Source organism: Canis aureus, chromosome 12 (assembly GCF_053574225.1).
Source record: "Canis aureus isolate CA01 chromosome 12, VMU_Caureus_v.1.0, whole genome shotgun sequence".
In the NCBI taxonomy this organism is placed as follows: Eukaryota; Metazoa; Chordata; class Mammalia; order Carnivora; family Canidae; genus Canis; species Canis aureus.
Window position 1 is genome coordinate 45905488 of NC_135622.1, and position 21588 is coordinate 45927075.

Below are 21588 nucleotides of genomic sequence, written 5' to 3' on the forward strand. Positions count from 1 at the left end.
CTGTTTAACCACTGGATTAAATCTTCTGAAAACTTATCTCATTTAACCCTCTCAACAATCCTATTAGCAGGTATCTTGTTAGTTCTGTTGGTTAAATAGCAGCTCAGGAAAGTTCCCTAACATGCCCAGGAGGACACCACTAAGAAGGGTAGAGCCAGGACTCACACCCAGGTCTGACTCCCAAGGTCAGGCTCCTACCCATGATGCTAAACAAAGTTTCCTGTGTATCTAGAGTACATTTGGCAGCTCTGGGTTTAGAATTTTCTTACTGACCTGGGTTCCATCTGTTTCTGTTTTGAGAAGGTCAGTGGATGAGAGCTGGTTGCAGTAGAGGCCTGTGTGTCTCAGTGCTGGATCATTTATCTATTAAAGATAAGTACAAATTACATGCTAGTTGTTTAAAAGTTGAAGATCAAATTTTTCGATGAAAATAATCTCACTGACAGAAAATAGGGATGCAGCAGAAATAAAAAGCTTAGCAATTTACTATGTTGTTATAAGTCAGGACAGTGGTTCCCTTCAGAGGGGATGAAAAGGGATGATGTGGAAGGGAGCATGAGGAGAACCTTTAGGGTACTGCTGATAATGTTTCTTGATCTGAATGGTAGCTTTAAAGATGTGTTGAGTTTATGAAAATTCATGGAGTTGTATATTTTTCTGTATATTCTTATACTTGAATAAAAAGTTAAATTCACAGATACAAAAGTTAATCAGCAAATGACTTTTACTTCTTATCGAGGTATAGTAATAGAAATCAGATTTATCCTCTGCCTGAATTGACAAAAAACTGGATAAAATGAAGGCACTCAAGACACTGGACAAACCCAGTGAAGAAAAGCCATCCCTAGGAGCTGGGAAACAACTGAGGTAAGTCCTACACTTGCCCCAGCTACTGTCTACAGAGAATTTCCAGGCTGTAGCCACTGTGCTGACTAGGAACTCAGGCAGAGAGCCCTGTAGGCTCCCTGAGTTGAGATGATGCAGCTGGAAGTCTGAAGATGGTCACTGCAGCTGGAATTCTCAGGAGAATTCCAGAATATCAGAGAAGAGGGGCAGCTACTCAGAAAGCAAGCTCTGAAGATCTGCAGAGGATCCCCTTGAGTCTGCAGCTTAGTACTGATCTTGATCTGCTCATGGATTTTAGGGAACAACCCAAAGCAAAGAGTCACCAAAAAGATGTTGATGGAATAATTTCCAAAGATTACACAAAGCTGGGAGTAAGTCCTGGTTCCACTGGCCAGAATGGGAAACATCGTAATTCATATAGTATCAAGTAGCATCTTAGAAAGGCTTTGCCTCAGTAGAAAAGTGAAATGAACCTGATACTAAAAGGATCAAACTACTTCAAGTAACCAAACCATTTCCCAGAATAAAGCTCAAGAATGTACGAATATCAACAAGGTAAAATTCACATGTTTGGCACCCAATAAAAGATTACCACTCCATGCACATTACCAGAAAAATATGATCCATAATGAAAAGTCAATCAATTGAAACCAACCCCAAAATGATGCAGATATTAAGACAGTTATTATAATAACCATATTCCGAAGGCTCAAGAAGATAAGGGAAGATTAAATGTGTTAGAGGTATGGAAGATATAAGAGGTCCAAATTGAACTTGTAGAGAGGAAAACAGAATACCTGAGAAGAAAAATACACTGGATGAAATGAACAGATCAGACATTGAAAAAAAAAAAAAAGAAAGAAAGAAAGAAAGAAAGAAAGAAAGAAAGAAAGAAAGAAAGAAAGAAAGAAAAAAGGAAGTTAGTGAACCTAAGGCTATAGCAATAGAAGCTATCCAAAAAGAAACACACAGAGAAAAAAAAGATTGATCTTGTGCCCCTCCCCCAACACCCCCAAACCCAGAGAATCAGGGAGCTGGTGGACAAGTTCAAGTGGCCAACTATGTACATGTAATAAAATATGTGGGTGCATGCGCGTGTGTGTACATGCATAATTAGGAGCTTCTGAAGGAAAGGTGGGTGGTGACAGAAAAAATATCTGAAGAAACAATGGCCAAATATTTTTCCAAATTTGATAAAAATTATACATCCATAAATCAAAAAGCTCACTGAACTCCAAGCACAAGAACCATGAAAACAATCACTAAGGTATGTCGTAATCAAATTGCCTAAAACCAGTGACAGAATAGTCTTTTTTAAAGGCAGCCAGAGGAAGAAAAATCAATCATGTACAGAGGAATGAAGAGAAAATGCCAGCAGATAACTCATCAGAAATACTGCAGTGGAGCAACATCTCTAAAGTACTGAAAGGTAAACTAAAGCTAACTTAGAATTCAGGGGAAAAAAAAATTCCAAAGATGAAGGTGAAACAAACTCTTTCAGACATACAAAAGCTGAAATAATTCAGCAGCAGCAGACTACAAGAAATGCTAAATGAAGACCTTCAGGCAGAAGGAAAGTGATACCAAGCTAGAAATTGGGATCTACACAAAGGAATGAAGACCACTGGAAATCATTACATGGGTAAATATAAAAGTTCTTCTTTAAATTAAAAAAAAATATATATATATACACACACACATATATATATAAAATTGTTTAAAGTAAAAGTATGTAGGGTATATGACAAATGTAGACATGATATATATGGTAACAACAGCACAGGAGGGAGAAATGGAAGTGAATAGCTGTGAGGTTCTTCTACACAAGGTGGTATCATCAGAGCACTTCAGGGCACATGAAGATGAGTTAAAGATGTATGCTATAAACTCTGAAACAACCACTAAAATAACACAATGGAGTTATATATAGTTAATAAGTTAACAAAGGAGATAAATTAAAATGTTCAATTAAATCAAAGGAAGGCAAGAGATGGCACAAGGATAAAACAGAAAAGATGAGACATTTAAATTCAACCATATCAATAATCACATTAAATGGGTGTGGACTGTCAAACTGAATAAGAAAGTAAAACCCAACTATATAAGAAATATGCTTTAAGTGTAATGTTCTTTAATTCACTATAATTTTGATTATTTTAACCTACTGGAGATAGTGAAAAATTCTGATAACTGAATAATAAGAACAAGGACAAGAAATAACACTATTTAGGTCTTCTATTTTGCTGTAAGAAACGAATCACTAGGTTGTTGATTTTTTTCCCTGCTAAACTCCTAAGGGACTTATTATATAATATCTGGGGAATTGAAAGTTTTCCAAAAAAAATTCACACCAAAAAGGCATTCTATAGAAAAGGTAATCAGGGTTTACATTGTTTTTTAAGACTTGCTATATGGGATGCCTGGTTGGCTCCGCGGTTGAGCATCTGCCTTTGGTTCAGGTTGTGATCCTGGGGTCCTGGGATCGAGTCCCACATCGGGCTCCCTGCATGGGGCCTGCTTCTCCCTCTGCCTGTCTCTGACTCTCTCCTCTCTGTGTCTTATGAATAAATAAATGAAATCTTTCAAAAAAATAAAAGACTTGCTAGAAATTAAGGCTACATAGTCATAGTCTGGTCATCACAGTCCATGTTGTGGTTGCTAAAAATGAGAACAGTAACTATAGGAAGGTACCTCAATGATCTACTTAAGTATCATATTTTTTTTTTTTTTAAATTTATGATAGTCACACACAGAGAGAGAGAGAGGCAGAGACATAGGCAGAGGGAGAAGCAGGCTCCATGCACCGGGAGCCCGACATGGGATTCGATCCCGGGTCTCCAGGATCGCGCCCTGGGCCAAAGGCAGGCGCCAAACCGCTGCGCCACCCAGGGATCCCAAGTATCATTTTGAATTTAGTCATTCTATCCTTAAAAATCTTCAGGAGGCTCCAGGATAAACTCTAAAACATTTAGATGGCTTACAACATTCCCAAAAAGCTTACCACATAAAATTCTGCTTTAAATATAATATAAATGTCCCCTTAACATTCATTAGACTTTTCCACCTCTATCTCTGCCTATGTTATGCTGTGGCAACCAGTCTTGAATGTTCTTTTCTATTCTCTTTTTTTAGACACATCTTCCAAGAAGCCTTTCCTAATCAGGTGATTTTTCCTCTTAACCCTCAGTAGTTAATTGCATATACCCTCAAACTGATATAAATATGTAAGGTCCTATGGCAGTCCATCTCTTATATGGCAGTTTTGTCCTATTATTCAACTGATTCTTTGTTTATGCTGGGTTTCCCCAACTTGTTAATATTATCTCCCACAGTGCTATCTTTGTATATAATAAGTACCGAATAAATGTTTGTTGAAATGAAAGGGAAAAGTGAAGAAAACATATTCAGGAATATAAAGGAGTAAATTCCAAGCCAATGTATTATCTGTATCATTTTATTTATTTATTTTTAAGTAGGCTCCATGTCCAGCATGGAGCCCAACGCAAGGCCTGAATTCATGACCCCAAGATCAAGACCTGAGTCAAGATCAAGAGTCAGATGCTTAACTGAGCTACCCGGGTGTCCCTGTATCATTTTATAATAAATCTAAATAATAAAATCTCTTTTAAAAATATTTTATTTATTTATCTGAGAGAGAGAGCGAGAGAGTGTGCACAACCAGTGTGCAGCATAAAAAGAGGGAGAAGCAAGCCACTCAGGTTCCCCAAACAATAAAACTTGAGACTAAAATCTTGCAAGGTCTATCAAAATTTCCATTGTATAGCTTAAGAGGTAGTAATTATCAAAAGATAGTGGGAAATCATAAAGAAGTGCTTCTTTTCCCCCTAATTTTATTAAGAAATATTTGACACACATCACTGTATGGTGTGGTTATTTTTGATAAATAACTGTGAACATACCTGATTTTCCTTGGAATAATGACTTGTGGTGTGGTATGGATGTATGTGTAGCAAGTGTGCCAGCTGTGCCACTTACCTGCTCAGGGCACACAGTGTTCATTCCTGGCATCTGCAAAGAGCTCATCTGCATCTGGCCCATCATTGGGTTCATGTTCTGAACATTTGTGTTTCCACCTGCCATGGACACGGTGATGCTCATATTGTTGTACACTCCTGGCTGCGCAGGTGTGGGCTGGTTCTGGACAGCTTGACTGAACACACTGTTAACTCAAAAACAATCCCAATTACATCCACGGTTCACAAAGATGGGGATAATGTGACTGGACTCTGCTGCTTAATTTTCAGATAAAAATCGAAAGGAAAGATTTTACATTCTTAAATTATGTGTTAAGACTTGATCTTACTACAACATATAGAAATTGAGTGTAATTGAAATGAATTTTGAACTCTGCCCAAAGGAGTTAATAACTACAAAGAGCTCTTTTAAAGTTAGAATTATCTGGCCTAGTATCAGAGTTGTCAAGCTCCAATTAGCTGGATAATTAAGAAAGAAAGTTTTCCACATAAGCACACCTTCCAGATAACTGAAATTTACTCATTTAACAATTAAAATCATTCTAAAATTTATTACACCATTTTATCTTCCTAAACAGAGAATATCCTATTTAAGCAAAATGCCTGGCATATATATCAATCCTCAATATATGTTCACTGAATTAATTAACAAAGGAATCAATAATTCAAAGATGCCATTCTTATATTGTGGTTGCTTATACATCTTAGACTTACACTTAAGGTGAATAGTACTATCTTGTTCTATTCATTCCTCATCTCTAGTAATAAGTGACACATGGCAAACACTCAGTAAATATCTGGTGAATGAGTGACTTATGACATGGGTTATTATTACTCAGTGTTGTCAACTGATGAGATTTGGACTGCTTCTTATTTATAGATTTTCTGGTATTGACACTAATGTTAGTTTCTAAGTGTAGCTGAGAGACTATCTGAAGAGAATTCCCTGGGACTTGTTGAGAACTGGGACTCTCAGGCCTTATTCCAGCCCCAGTGAATCAGTTTCTGAGGGTGGACACAGAAAGTCACATTTTTAACTATGCACATTAAGACTCAAGGGCCTTTATTCAATGTTCTAGAGCTTGCTGTCTCTTCTCAAGGATTCAGCTTCTGGCTGCTTTCACTATGCTATAAACTAAGAGGAATATAACCAGATATTTTTATTTGGCAAACATAATGTTTTTAAAGACTCAAAAGGTCTTCTCAGGCCAGAAGATGGCTTTATGTCTTTTCTACAAGCAAAATGCAAGGGCAATTATGTTTTTCAGAGGGCTTCTTTTACTGATGTCCTTCTTTACGGCCTTGTTCTGAACTGCTTTATACCAAAATCTTAAATGTTAAACCAATGTCTCTTAGTTGGTAGAATAGTATGGAATAAACTCGAAGTGAATACAACTTGAAACTTTATATTTGAACCCCCAAATTTTAAATGATACAGACTGACATATCTAAAGGAAAATGATGTGAATTATGTCTTTTCCAAGTTCTACAAAACATCAAATGTTTTATGATTATCAGTTGTTAAACATTAAACTGCTGGTAAAATTCCACCTATTTTAATGTTAATTTTGGAGAATTTGATTTCTAAAAATTATTTACCCCATCAATGGCTTATCTATTCCTTGCTAGCTCTTGGGAGGTAAGCAGGATGTACTGACATTTATAGTTTCCAGTAGATTAAGGTAATCATACTAAAATTAACAGGCTGAGAAACAGCCTATTCATCATGTCTGAAGAAAAGTAGCAAATTTTCTCCAAGTAATTATAAAACACAAATGCAAAGAAAATTATATTCCTAGGAAATGGTCAATAATACATCTTTGAACCATTAATGTCTGTACAGTGTGTATGCTTGTGAGGCAGTGCCCCACAACTAAAGGTGAGGAAAAGCCTATTAGTTTGCTGCCTATTTTCTAATGAGAACATTTCTGCCCCAGACAATGCTCATTTGTCAATTGATCCATAAATCACCACTGTGGAGGCTCAGCTCAGGGCTATGTAAGTTAATGCATGCAAAAGCTTCAAGGACTGCAATGATGTCATACTGGTGAAAAAAAGTTCAGGGTTTAATTTCTTTTCACATTTATACTTGAGACTTCTATTAGCTTAAGTTCATTCAAACTGCTCTTGCCAAGAGTTCCATTTCAGTTCCTTCCATTATGGGAAGAAGACAAGCCCTGCTGCAGCATCCATCACTATTCTAGGTCTCTGAAGGGACTGTGGGGTTCACCAGTGCCTTAGACCCAATGTACAAAGAAACCCTCCCTCTCTCTGCTTTCTTAGGCAGCCCCATGGCAGTCACTACAGTTTCTTAGGCTAGCACCAGGTATTTGGAAGCCCCTAAATCATGGGGTGGGGACTGTGGAGGAAGGTAAAGATGAAGAATTTGGCCTGAAGTGGCTTCCATACGTATTACAGATATTATTAACAAGCAAGGAGGTGCTCCAGGTCAAATAAGTCTAAAACCAAAGGGTTAAACAACGGGCCTTCCTAGGCTTTAAAATGCTAATAAGTGCTAGGACTCTCCCTAGTGCCTAGTGTTACACACAAACCTGCACTGTTCCAGGACAAAGAGGCTTAGTTTAACCCTTTATTTTTCTTGCCACCAGAAAGATCATGAAAAAGAATCACATTACAGTCTCTGAACTCTATTACATCATTCTACTAAATGATTCTTTGTTTCATGTTTTATTTCTCTCCATTTACTCCTGTCACCACCTAGACTCTTGGTAACTTGACAGCAAGGGCAGTTTTCCCCTGTTCCTTGTGGTACCTTGCACTGTGCAAGACAAACAGTGAGTGGTCACAAAATACATGCTGCCTGTGTTGACTAATAAGCTTTTACACATGAAGCAAACAAGCAAGTGTGAATGCTTAAAGACTTGGTGACAACTATTTTCTTTTTTCAATGATTTGGCAAAGTCAAAGTTCACAAAAACTGTGAAAGTACAACAAAAATTCAAGCCCACATTTGACCCTGAATCCAAGAAGTGACTGAGGTAGGACAGGGAATCTTTGTACTCGTTCACAATAGGTGTACATTAAATGCTCACCTGTTCTAAAGGATGGACATACCCAAGTAAACAAAAACAAAGTCTTGCTCTTAGGATGATATTATTCCAGTTGGAGGAGACAGACCATAAACAAACGAACTAACACACAATATGTCAGGTGTTAAGTACTATGAAGAGAAATAGAGAAGGGAAAAAAGGGACAAGCAGGTGGGAAATGCTGTTGTTTTAGAAATGATGATCTGGAAAGTTTAATATGGTGACATTTAATATCTATGTCTAATAAGGTGACATTTAAGGAGCAACTTGAAGTGTGAGAGAGCAGACCATGTGGCTACTGTGAGAAGAACATTCCACAGGGATTTAAAAATGCAAAGGCTCTGAGTTTGCAATGTACTTGGCACATGTGAAGAACAGAAGAATAAACAGACATCAGTGTGGCAGACTGAGTGATGGGAATAGCAGCTGAGGTCAAAAAGGGACCCAGGAACAAGATTATGTGGGCTCCACAGGCCCTATACTGCATTTTGAGTAAGTTGGTGAGCACTGAGTAAAGGACTGCCATACTGCTCATGTTTGAAATGTATCACTCTGGAGTGCCTGGGTGGCTCAGTCGGTTAAGCATCTGCATTCAGCTCAGATCATGATCCCAGGGTCCTGGGATTGAGCCCAGTATCAGGCTCCTAACTAAGCAGGGAGTCTGCTTCTCCCTCTCTCTGCCCCTCCTTTCCACTTGTGCATGTGCTTGTTCTCTCTCTCTCTCTCTCAAATAAATAAATAAATAAATACTTAAAAAAATAAAAATAAAAAGCATCACTCTGTCTACCATCACTATTCTAGGTCTGCCTACCATCACTAGTATCACTATTCTAGGTTTCTTTCTTTTTTTTTTTTTTTAAGATTTTATTTATTTATTCACTCATGAGAGAGAGAGAGAGAGAGAGAAAGAGAGAGAGAGAAAGAGAGGCAGAGACACAGGCAGAGGGAGAAGCAGGCTCCATGCAGTGAGCCTGACGTGGTACTCGACCCCAGGTCTCCAGGATCATATCCTGGGCTGATTGTGGTGCTAAACCGCTGAGCCACCCGGGCTGCCCTATTCTAGGTTTCTGAAGGAACTGTGGGGTTTACCAGTGCCTTAGACCCAATATACAAAGAAACCCTCCCTCTCTCTGCTTTCTTAGGCAGCCCCATGGCAGTCACTACAGTTTCTAGGCTAGCACCAGGTATTTGGAAGCCCCTAAATCATGGGGTGGGGGCCATGGAGGAAGGTAAGGATGAAGAATTTGGCCTGAAGTGGCTTCCATAGCATATTCCATATGCTAGCCTAAGAAACTGTAGTGACAGTGGGGTGCTGATTGGGCAGCTGTACGTACAGTATGGCATTCAGGGAAGAAGTTTGGACTGGAGATTTAAATTGATAAGTCATGTACCTAGAGATAGGCATTTACAGCCCTAAGAGTGGACAGCATAACCAAGGGAGAAAGTAGACAGAATGAGCCCAGAGGCCCTCAAATGGAGCTCTGGGAGATGAGGAAGATCCAGCAGAGGACACTGAGAGTTACCTTTCTCAAGAGAGAATGCTGTTCCAGAAACTCAATGAAGAAGGAGCTTTAAGAAGGAATAAATGCTTAAGTATGTCAAATGCTACCAATAATCACTACATCTGGTATTGCAGAGGACACTGATGACCACTGTAGAGGACAAGGATACTTCTGGTAAGTGGTAGGGGTGAAAGCCTACAGGTCAACAAGGCAAGGAGAAGCAGTGTTAGAGTCTTTTAGGGGAATTTAACTGTAAAAGGGAGCAGAGCTGTCAGGGGGATTGTGTTTTTTCCAAGATACATTTAAATGCTTAGGTCTAGGTATGAGGCTAGAGTTTAGCTGGATTTCTTTAGGGAGTGTTTTGTTAGCAGGGCCAAGTGCAACAGAGGGAGAGCTGGGCAAAGGATTTGAGAGTGTTTGTAGAGGAATAGCTATAATCACGGAACACAGAATCTAAAGTGAATTTAGGAAGCTGGGATCAGAACGTATTAGGAGACTAAATTCTTTTTGCATCTTATATAGACAGTTCCATTTCTAGCTAATTTACACACAGTCCTCACAGAGAGCTACACAATTCTCTAACGGGAAGACTTCCTCTCACCTTTCAGTGAACTTTAGGAAAATGTGGTCTTAAGTTTTCAACTTTAACTGCCTTACTTATTATGTTGTCAGATCAAACAGCTTCCCTGTCATTAGAACCAAGACACAACCTAATTAAAAGCCTTATAAAACTCAAGTGAAGTGTGAAAAGTTCAGCAGCCAGAATCTGGGGGGAAAATGACGTTAGTGAGATAATTCTAAGCAGAATGGGCAAGATGAGGCCACTGAAAATCTAGAAATTCAAAGAGCTGGCTGAGGCAGAATGGCCTGAGAAGCCTTAAAACCTTTGCTGTTGCTATGAAATCTTTCAAACATGCTGAGAGGGGTGAAGCCTGTGTGCCCACTGTTCAGGCTCTAATGAATCCTGATAGCCATTCTTACTTTAGAGTTTTAGGAGTTTTTATCTGTTTTTATAAAGGACCTTTTTTTTTTATTTTTTTATTTTTTAAGTATCCATTTCTATATCTGTCCCAGGAAAGCTCTGTTACACACAGGAGTTAATCACATTCTTCAGATATGCTGGTGATGGGATGGAAAGGTTGGGGGCCACTAGATATATTTTCTGTACTGTAAATGTGTAAATTTGCCTTTAAAATGACTTGAAACTTAAAGGATTTAAAAGTCATTATTTCTCTTTGCGATCACATAAAATTCATTCAGTTCCATGAGCTTGCAAATGGCAGCAGCCAATATCATTTATTTATTTATTTATTTATCTATCTATCTATCTATCTATAAATCAATCATTCAATCAAGATTTTATTTATTTATTCATGAGAGACACACAGAGAGAGGCAGAGACACAAGCAGAGGGAGAAGCAGGCTCCATGCAGGGATCCTGAAGCAGGACTTGATCCCGGGACCGCATGCTCATGCCCTGAGCCATAGGCAAACGCTCAACTGCTGAGCCACCCAGGTGTCACAATACCCTTCTATTTAGATTGTGAAGGCATGACTGTTCTTATGTACTACAGAGGACCTGGCCTGCTCATATATAAAAACTTACTTACTTGTTTCCCATTGCTCCTGGCTGCCAGGCCTTCATGTCTGGTGACTGGTACCCAGAAGAGGGTGGAGTTGGCTGGAGCAGAGAGCTCTGAGGAGGAGGGATTGGCATCGGCACCATGGAGTTCCCAGGGCTTAGAGATGGAGCAAAGTTGGCCTCACCTTGGGGAACCATTCCTGCAAATTGACACAAATTAATTTATGTGAATATACTATAAATTTATTAGCTTCATAAAAGAGAATACCTCCCCCTCCACAAGGATCTGTAACAATATAGTTAGAAATAGCCTATTCAACCAAGTAGGGAAAGCATTTCAATCTCTTCAAAATAAGGCAGGAGGAGATTTCAGTATAAACAGACAAACATATCAAGTTTGGAAGAATGCCTTCTATTCACTAACATATTGATCTTAGTACCAGGATTATGTATAATGGTTTTTTTTTCTGTTCTTTTTTGTTTACATGGATTTTTAAGTGTAAAAAACATACATGAACATACATGACAGATTACTTGTGTAATCAAAATAAGTTAGAAAGGGGGAAAGAAAAAAATTAAAAAAAAAAATAAAAAAAAGGGAACCCTGGGTGGCGCAGCGGTTTAGCGCCTGCCTTTGGCCCAGGGCGCGATCCTGGAGACCCGGGATCGAATCCCACGTCGGGCTCCCGGTGCATGGAGCCTGCTTCTCCCTCTGCCTATGTCTCTGCCTCTCTCTCTCTCTCTCTCTGTGTGACTATCATAAATAACAAAAATTAGAAAAAAAAAAAAAAGAAAGGGGGAAAGGTATGACAAACACGTGTGTGAAATGAAAAATGAGCCAAGTTTTGTCCATGCCTCAGTCATCTCTGTGGACTCTTCTTTCTTTCCCTGTCCTTTTTTATTTTTAATTTTTTAAAAGCTTAACTGAGGTGTAATCTAGGCTGCCTTGAATTCACCCACCGAACTGCACAACTCCATGATTTTTAGTCAATTTACAGAGCCCTGCAACCATCACCACAGTGCGGTCTGGACACTGTCATCACCCTCACCATCCCTCTGGACTTGTCTGCAATCAATTCTGTCTCTTACCTCCAGCCTTAGGCAACCACTGATCTGCTGTCTCTACAGATGTGCCCTTTGGGGGCAATGTCACTTAAATGTAATCATATGAGGTCTTATGGGTCTAGCTTCTTTCAATTTGATAATGTTTCTGAGGTCCAACCATTCTGTAGCATTTATTGGTAGTTTGTCCCTTTCTATGCAGGATTGATGATTAGCAGCTATTGATATAATCATGTTAAAAATCAACTGACTCTAACATTAACAGTTTACTTCTGGATTTTTAGGCTGTTGCAGTGATCTGCATGTCCACACTTGTACTAATACTATATTGTCTTGGCTGATGTGACTTTATGGTAATATTTGAAACTTGACAGTCATCCAACTTGGCTTTTCTTTTTCAAAACTGTCTTGGCTATTCTGGGTACTCTGCATTTCCATATAAATTATAGGAGAAGCTTGTCAATTTCTTCAAAAAGCATACTGACATTTTGATTGCTCTGAATTATAAGATCAATTTGGAGTGAATTTGCCGTCTTTTCAGTCTTTATATGATTTCACTTTGTACAGCTTCCACTATTATACCTTCAAGTTCACTAATATTTTCTTTTGTAATATCTAATCACCTCATTCCATCTAGTACATTTTTCATCTCAGACATTGTACTTTTTGCCTCCAAAAGTTTGGTTTGGTTTTATTTATATTGTCCTTTACTTAATATGTTCAAGCTTTTCTTTTCTTTTTTTTTTAAATTTATTTATTCATGATAGTCACATGGAGAGAGAGAGAGAGGCAGAGACACAGGCAGAAGGAGAAGCAGGCTCCATGCACTGGGAGCCCGATGTGGGACTCGATCCCGGGTCTCCAGGATCACGTCCTGGGCCAAAGGCAGGCGCCAAACCGCTGTGCCACCCAGGGATCCCCCTGTTCAAGCTTTTCTAGCTTTTTGAACATATGAAATAAATGTATAATTTATAATTGTCTCAATGTCCTGTCTACTCATTTTGTTACTTGTATGATTTCTGGGTTGGTTTTTTGTTTTTTTGTTTTTTTGTTTTTTAAAGATTTTATTCATGAGAGACACAGAGAGAGAGGCAGAGACACAGGAAGAGGGAGAAGTAGGCTCCCTGCAGGGAGCCTGACATGGGACTCAATCCCGGATCTCCACGATCAGCCCTGGGCCAAAGGCGGCACTAAACCGCTAAGCCACCGGGCTGCCCTCTGGGTTGGGTTTTGATGACAGATTTTTCTCCTCATTATTGGTTTTATTATCCTGCATCTTTGCATTCCTGGTAATTAAAAAGACTGATCCCAGACCTTGTGAATTCTATCTTGTTAGGTGCTGGAATCTTACAGCCCTTAAAAAAAAAAATATATATATATATATATACACACACACACACACACACACACACACACACACACACATATGTATATGTATATGTATACACTTCCCCCTTCCCGCCCCAAGAGAGAAAGAGAGAGCAAGTGCACATGACTGGGGGTGGTGGGATTTAAAGAGTCTTAAGCAGGCCCCATGTCCAGCATGGAGCCAGACATGGGGCTCAATGCAGGGCATCATTTCACAATCCTGAGATCATGACCTGAGCCAAAATTAAGAGTTGAATGCTTAACTGACTGAGCTACCTAGGTGCCCCTAAAAGTCCTTCAAATATTTTCAACCTTTGTCTGGGTTGTAGTTAGGTGACATGGAGACAGTTTAATTCTTTGGGGTCTTGCAATCAAGAGAAAAGAGCAGAGTTTATGGTTTATTTTGCCTGCTACTGAGACAAAATCCTTCTGAGTATTTTACTTGACACCCCATGAGTCATGAAGTTTTCTATTCTGACTAGTGGGAAGAGAAGTTGGCCCTGTGTGAACTTTGCAGACCGTTCCCTGTAATTTTTCCAGGTGGTTTTCCCTGGCCTTGGCTTGCACACACATACACACATGCACACATACAAACACACACAAAACCTGAGTGGGACCCTGTGCACATCCCTGCAGACCTCCCTTTATGACTCTCTTTTCTCTGGTCCTATTCCCTGAGACCTCTAGTTGCCTTGGCTTCCCTGGACTCCCAGCTCCATGGGCTCAACTCAGGGAAACCACCAGTTCCTTTTGGACTCCCTCTCCATGCAGCATGGTCTGAATGATTTCTAAAACTGTAGTTCAACATATTTTTATTTTTTGTTTGTTTCAGATGAGAATAAATCTGGTTCCTGTTACTCCAACTTAGCCAAAAGTGCAAGTCCATAACATTTTAGAAGTAAAAATGGATCTCTTTTTTATGATTTCTGTTATGCTAACACTTCATATTTTTTTTCCTGACAAAATACATTTCATAGTTAAATACTCTTGAAGTACAGAGAGTTATAAAGGTGAGGAGAAAAAGAATATCATAATTTGATTACCCATAATTTAGTATAATTCCTTCAAATCTTACTTTATAAAACCTTGCACAATTTTGTGACCTGCTTCTTTCCCTGATGATTGTATCATAAGCATGTTTCTATGTCCTTAATGTCTCTTTATAAATATAATTGCATATTCTGTGTTCTGCCATTGTTATTACAACTTTTCTTTTTTTGTGTGGTTAATCTGGTAAGAGATGTAGCTAATTCATTCACTTTTGCTTTTTGGGTAGACTACAATTTTTAAAATATTTTAAATTTTCAATGAAAGTTGAGTGACTTTCTATAGTTTTTTCTTTTATTAAATATTTAACTACTTCTTTTCTTGCTAAAGATTATATAAATAGCATCACAATGCCAGATTTCAGGTTGTACTACAAAGCTGTGGTCATCAAGACAGTGTGGTACTGGCACAAAAACAGACACATAGATCAATGGAACAGAATAGAGAATCCAGAAGTGGACCCTCAACTTTATGGTCAACTAATATTCGATAAAGGAGGAAAGACTATCCACTGGAAGAAAGACAGTCTCTTCAATAAATGGTGCTGGGAAAATTGGACAGCCACATGCAGAAGAATGAAACTAGACCACTCTCTTTCACCGTACACAAAGATAAACTCAAAATGGATGAAAGATCTAAATGTGAGACAAGATTCCAACAAAATCCTAGAGGAGAACACAGGCAACACCCTTTTTGAACTTGGCCACAGTAACTTCTTGCAAGATACATCCACAAAGGCAAAAGAAATAAAAGCAAAAATGAACTATTGGGACTTCAAGATAAGAAGCTTTTGCACAGCAAAGGATACAGTCAATAAAACTAAAAGACAACCTACAGAATGGGAGAGGATATTTGCAAATGATGTATCAGATAAAGGGCTAGTTTCCAAGATCTATAAAGAACTTCTTAAACTCAACACCAAAGAAACAAACAATCCAATCATGAAATGGGCAAAAGACATGAACAGAAATCTCACAGAGGAAGACATAGACATGGCCAACACACACATGAGAAGATGCTTTGCATCACTTGCCATCAGGGAAATACAAATCAAAACCACAATGAGATACCACCTCACACCAGTGAGAATGGGGAAAATTCACAAGGCAGGAAACCACAAATGTTGGAGAGGATGTAAGGAACCCTCTTACACTGTTGGTGGGAATGTGAACTGGTGCAGCAACTCTGGAAAACTGTGTGGAGGTTCCTCAAAGAGTTAAAAATAGATCTGCCCTATGACCCAGCAACTTCTCTGTTGGGGATTTACGCCAAAGATACAGATGCAATGAAACGCCGGGACACCTGTACCCCGATGTTTCTAGCAGCAATGTCCACAGTAGCCAAACTGTGGAAGGAGCCTCAGTGTCCAACGAAAGATGAATGGATAAAGAAGATGTGGTTTGTGTATACAATGGAATATTACTCAGCCATTAGAAATGACAAATACCCACCATTTGCTTCAACGTGGATGGAACTGGAGGGTATTATGCTGAGTGAAATAAGTCAATCGGAGAACGACAAACATTATATGTTCTCATTTATTTGGGGAATATAAATAATAGTGAAAGGGAATAGAAGGGAAGGGAGAAGAAATGGGTAGGAAATATCAGAAAGGGAGACAGAACATAAAGACTCCTAACTCTGGGAAATGAACTAGGGGTGGTGGAAGGGGAGGAGGGCGGGGGGTGAGAGTGAATGGGTGACGGGCACTGAGGGGGGCACTTGACAGGATGAGCACTGGGTGTTATTCTGTATGTTGGCAAATTGAACACCAATAAAAAATTAATTTATTATAAAAAAAGATTATATAAATAAAGCTACATATTTTCTCTTTTTTGCTTCCTCCATCTGTAATTTAATCTCTAATAATTTGACTTAGAACATATGGAGAAACTAATTTTTTTCATTTAGTACTCTAGAAGATGGGTTTTTTTCCCCCATCATCTTCATTTATATGTTGACCATCTTTGCATGCACTCTAAATTATAACTGTTTTGGTTGTGATCTTTGAAAAAGTGCTTGTCTGTTCCTAATGCATTTTTAGCCTTATTAATGAAGTAATTTCTTTCAGAAAAATATGTGAGGGTAGAAAAGAAAACATATTCTGGACATTATTCTGTGGATTTGAAGTTAAACAGTAAATAAGAGATTGCATGTATATCAGCATACTTTTTGACATTTCTTTTCGGACTCATCTCACATTCTAATTGTTTTCCTTATCAGATGACCTACTTTTAGTAGAAAGAACCACCTTGTGAATAATGAATTGCAAGAATCAGAGTTTTGGTCTGGGTTCTGCCACCACATTGGACCTTGGATTTCTTGGACCAGACAATCTAGTCCCTTCCGGTTTAAAATTTCTATGATTCTATCTTTGCCTAGACTATGCTAAGTCTCCCTAATGGGCCATAAATAGCATCACAGCCATTTGGCAGCAGCAACTAGAACCGAGATTCATCCTTCCATTCATTTACTTCTTTGGAGATTCATTGAACATCTACTCTCCCTGCCAGACCACTGTGCTAAGCAATAGAGAAACTAAAAAAGTCACAGTTGGCTCAGTCAAGGAACTTGCTATTTAAAAAGTAAGGCAGCTAGGTAAGCAAGTGTCTGTAAGACAGGGTGGTAAGTGCTTATGATTGGGAGTGGTCAGGGAAGGCTTCCCAGAGGAGACACTTCAGAGAGGAGGAACAGGAATGAGGCAGTTGAACAAAAGATATTGGTTTGAGACAGAGGATACAGGATTACAAAGCCTAGTAAGAAAAGAGAGCAAGTTATGTACTCTTTCTTGGAACTTGAGAAGTTTTTACAGCTGGGACAATGAGAACTGGAGAGAAGGGGAAGTGGAATGAGGAGTCTAACTTTGGACAAGTTGCATTGGGGATGCTAGTGGAAAGAAAATTCAAGTATGCCTGTCATGAGGCAGCTGCAAACAAGAACTATATGATCTGGTTAGAGCTACATAAGAGAATCATCAGCATGAAGAGGTCACTGAAGACACAGGAGTAGAAGAGATTACTTAAGAAGAATGGGTGGAGTAGCATGTTTATTGTAGTTCACAGAAGAGGGAGCTACGGATTGGCTTTAAGAAATGCATGAAATGGGTACAAAATTTTGTAAAAATTTCCATCATATTTACTTTAAATATCACCTTGGTATAAAATAAATTTTATTATTATTTTTTAAAATATTTCATTTATTTCATGAGACATACAGAAAGAGAGAGGCAGAGACATAGGTAGAGGGAGAAGCAGGCCCCATGCAGGAGCCCAATGTGGGACTCAACTCCGGGACTCCAGGATCACGCTCTGAGCCAAAGGCAGACGTGCTTAACTGCTGAGCCACTCAGACATCTCTAAAACAAGTTTAAATGTCTAATTCTGTTCATGTGCACTCATCATTATGGCCTGATAATCTAGAAAAAGTTTTGATCTTAAGAAATAAAAGAAAGCAAACTGCCATTACTATTACCTACATGTTTCATTTACTTTGGGCCTCTACTAAGCTAAAAGATACCAAAGCAAAGGACTAAAGCTAAGTTAATAAATTCAACCTTTGGTTTTACTATGATCAATTAACACAACAAATTTTTTGTGGAAAGGGCCAGATAGCAATTATTTTTGATTCTGCAGACCATAAGGTTTCTAGTACAACCGAACTCCATGTATGAAGCCAACCTCATACGATAATACATAAACTAATGAGGATGACTGTGTTACAATAAAACTTCATTTACAAAAGTTGAAACTTCTCCAGAACTTGAATTTGTACTGACAGAAACCTACCAGGTTGTTGATAATGTTGGAATGAGTTTATAACTTAGATTAATGAAAGAAATTAAAAACACTGCCTCTTTATTTTTATTTTTTAATTTTTTAAAAGACTTTATTTATTTATTCATGAGAGAGACAGAGAGAGAGAGGCAAAGACAGAAGCAGGCTCCATGCAGGGAGCCCGATGTGGGACTCGATCCCGGGACCCCAAGATCACGCCCTGAGTAGAAGGCAGGTGCCAAACCGCTTAGCCACCCAGGGATCCCCAACACTGCCTCTTTAAATGTTCTTTTGCTCTCTAGAAAAACTGACAACTTCTCCCCCTATTATTTTGAAGTAGTTCATGGAAGAACTACAAGCTCTGTCATTTTATTTCAATTTGCAACTGGATGAAACAATTACTCTTTTCATTGCACCCAGCTTCTAGGTTTTGTTTGTAATAGGAATGCTGACTTCATCAATGATGAATTCTTATTTTGTGAAAAGTATTTTCTGTTAATCTAAATTTGGACTAGAAGAAAAATCCAGGTACCAGATCGAGTGCATACTATGGGTAGCAACACATCCAGTTATGCTGCCTAGAGAAGAAGCAAGCTCCACCCACTCATGATCTCAATCATTGTGTATGTACACTGACATGGCAACAGATCAAAGACTAGACCCACAACTCTGAAAGAAATCTTGTCAACTCCACTGGAAATCGGGTTCTCAAGTACTGCTTTTCTAGGTGGCTTTGTCAAGAAACAAGAGCAGGACAGGAAATTCTTGGCTCTCCAGAGAAGAGGTGTTGAAGAACATGACTGAAAATGGACAGAAGTATTGTTTTTATTTTTATTTTTTTAAGAGAAAAGAATCCTTGGGCAATTTACTAATGTTTGGCTTACTCACAGCTACTTCTTTTTTGCCAATGAATGAGATAAACCTTTTGATTTAAGCCTTTGTAATCAATATTCTGAATGCTACTAAGATTATATCTGCTGTCTGGGCTAAGTTGCCATTTTGGAAGAGGAACAGAGAACCAGGTAACTAAATAAGTATTCTAATTTTGGAGGAAGTACTTCTGCAGGCTAGAATAAAGTGAAAAAGCCTTGTCCAGTTCTCTGCATACAGAAAATGGTAAGACACATGAAAGTGGCCTTCAAAAGGTTCAGACAATATTATAATTACAATATGGATTTATAACCCTTTTCTTGCCATACAGATAGAGTCAGTGATATAAACCAGCCAAAGATGACTTCATTGTCTTGAGGACAAAGGAACTGATTGACATAATTTTGTGTAAAAGGTCTTAGAGAATTCTGGTGCTGTCTGACACAAGTCTCCCTAGATAACTTAATTTAATAGTCAAAGATTTTAGCACTTGTTGCCACCAGAATGAAAGTCTAAATTGATTTGGCTGTCAAAGTTGATAAGTGTATTGCTATGTAAAAAATCTCTATATAACCTCAACATTTTATTTAAGTCAAATAGCAGGCTTCTCATGGAAATTCGTTTTTGGGCAGTCTTATAATTTCCTTTTTCTTTGACGTATAAAATGAAGGGATTTATTTCAATTTTTCCCCCAGGAATCTGCCATTAATTTTGCAACAAAATTTGATTAAACATCATGGGTTAATCAAATGTGCTTTATTATCACTACCCATTAAAATCCGAAAGTGATAGAAGCAAAATTTAAAAGGATATCATCACCTAGGACAAAGAAAATGGAAGAGAGACAATGCAAACAAAAGATTAAAAAGAAAAACAACCTCTGGAAGTTCCTGATATTGCCGAGGAATAGCTTACAACTTAAGCAGGTAGGAGTGCTGAGACTCTGTAAAGCTGGATTATCCCTATATTAACTATCGAAAACAAAGCGTTCAACATAATGAAAAAACTGTATGCACATTTTGAGTTAATGTACTTCAACCCATTGTCTGAAGTGGACTTTCATGAGATTCTTATAGGGATCCATGACAGAAAGTAAGAAAGTAAGAGAATATACTCTGTAGATAAAATGCTCAAAATTTTAGAATCAGACAAGTCCTTCTAGATTTTCTAATTAATCATCTCAGCTATCAGTGAGTGGTAAGCCTCCGACCACTTACCCATTAACTGGCAAGAGAGAAGTCTGGAGCCCGATCTCCTGACTCCCATGACAGCATCTTTTCTCTTCAGTACATTGCCTCACTGTTAGTGCACTAAGACACACACAAACCTGTATACTTATGATGGAGGACAGAGTGCAATCCTCATACCTGATCCTGGATACTGGAAGACATTTTGCTGCATCTGAGGATTGATTCCAGTGCCAAATTGTCCTCCCATGTTTCCTGCCATGCCTCTGTTCACCATGCTGTTGCGGTTGGCCAAGGTTGACTCAGGATTTGCCGCCAGTTGTGAAAATGGGCTGGTTGAAGCAGGTGGGGTTCCTGGGTTTGTACCATAGCTTGGTGGGTAGGGAAATTGCTGCGGAGCACCCTGAGGAAGACGGGGGTTCCCCATTTGAACTGGCAGTCCAGATGAGGGAGGGAGGTTGTTTCCAAAGCTTTGCTGCCTCATCAGCATGGCTCTTTGCTGCTGAATTAGCTGTCTCTGTCGGTGCTGCTGGCTGTACAACTCCCGCTGGCGTTGTGCCAACATTTGGGCATTCAGGGGTGGCTGCAAAGGAGAAAATAAATCCTCACTTATTAATATTGTTATCATTGCCACCTATTTTGGAAAGCTTACAGGATAAAGCCTAGTAGCTTGGGGCAACAAAATACGTAGCAATTATCACTATGACTTCAATCTTATCAGACATTAGGTTGTTAGGAGACTTTTTTTTCATTTCCCCAAAATTTACTGTTTCTTAGTTTCCCCCTTTTCTCATTGATATCATTGATTCCACTTTACTTAAATGAATAAAATGTGATTATAGTTGATCTTAATTTTCTTCAATATACTTTCCTGCATTTTCCAAATCATTTATAATGAACACGCATTATCTTCACAATTAGAAAAACCTACAAATACCATTTAAAAAGGAAGAATCAGAAATCCAGGATCCAATGCCAAACAAATTGTTACTTGAAAAAATAATTATAAACAAAATAATAAACAGAAATAAATGGAACCAGCTATTTTTTTTTTAAAAAAAGATTTCTTTTAGAAAGAGAGAGCATGAGCAAGGGGACGGGCAGAGGGAGAGGGAAAGAGAGGGAGAGAAGCAGACTCCCTGCTAAGTGCACGGCTAGATACAGGGCTTGATCCCACAACCCTGAGATCATGACCTGAGTCAGATGCTTAAATGACTGAGCTACCCAGGGGCCCCGGAACCATCTATTTTTATATCACTGTTGCAGTAAAGACTACTCCAGGCATTACAGTATGTGTTTTAATAGC

At 38.6% G+C, this 21588-nt stretch overlaps 1 protein-coding gene across 8 annotated transcripts in view; it reads right to left on the reverse strand.

Moving 5' to 3' along the window:
- The window catches only part of NCOA1 (nuclear receptor coactivator 1), a 244984-nt gene that overhangs the window by 5758 nt on the left and 217638 nt on the right, over positions 1-21588 (reverse strand). For all 8 annotated transcript variants that reach the window (XM_077843901.1, XM_077843903.1, XM_077843897.1 and 5 more), the window contains 4 exons: positions 20463-20865; positions 11004-11175; positions 4843-5026; positions 274-363 (listed from right to left, as the gene is read on the reverse strand). In XM_077843901.1, the coding sequence (XP_077700027.1) occupies positions 274-363; positions 4843-5026; positions 11004-11175; positions 20463-20865 (849 nt within the window). The remainder of the gene's footprint in view (positions 1-273; positions 364-4842; positions 5027-11003; positions 11176-20462; positions 20866-21588) is intronic.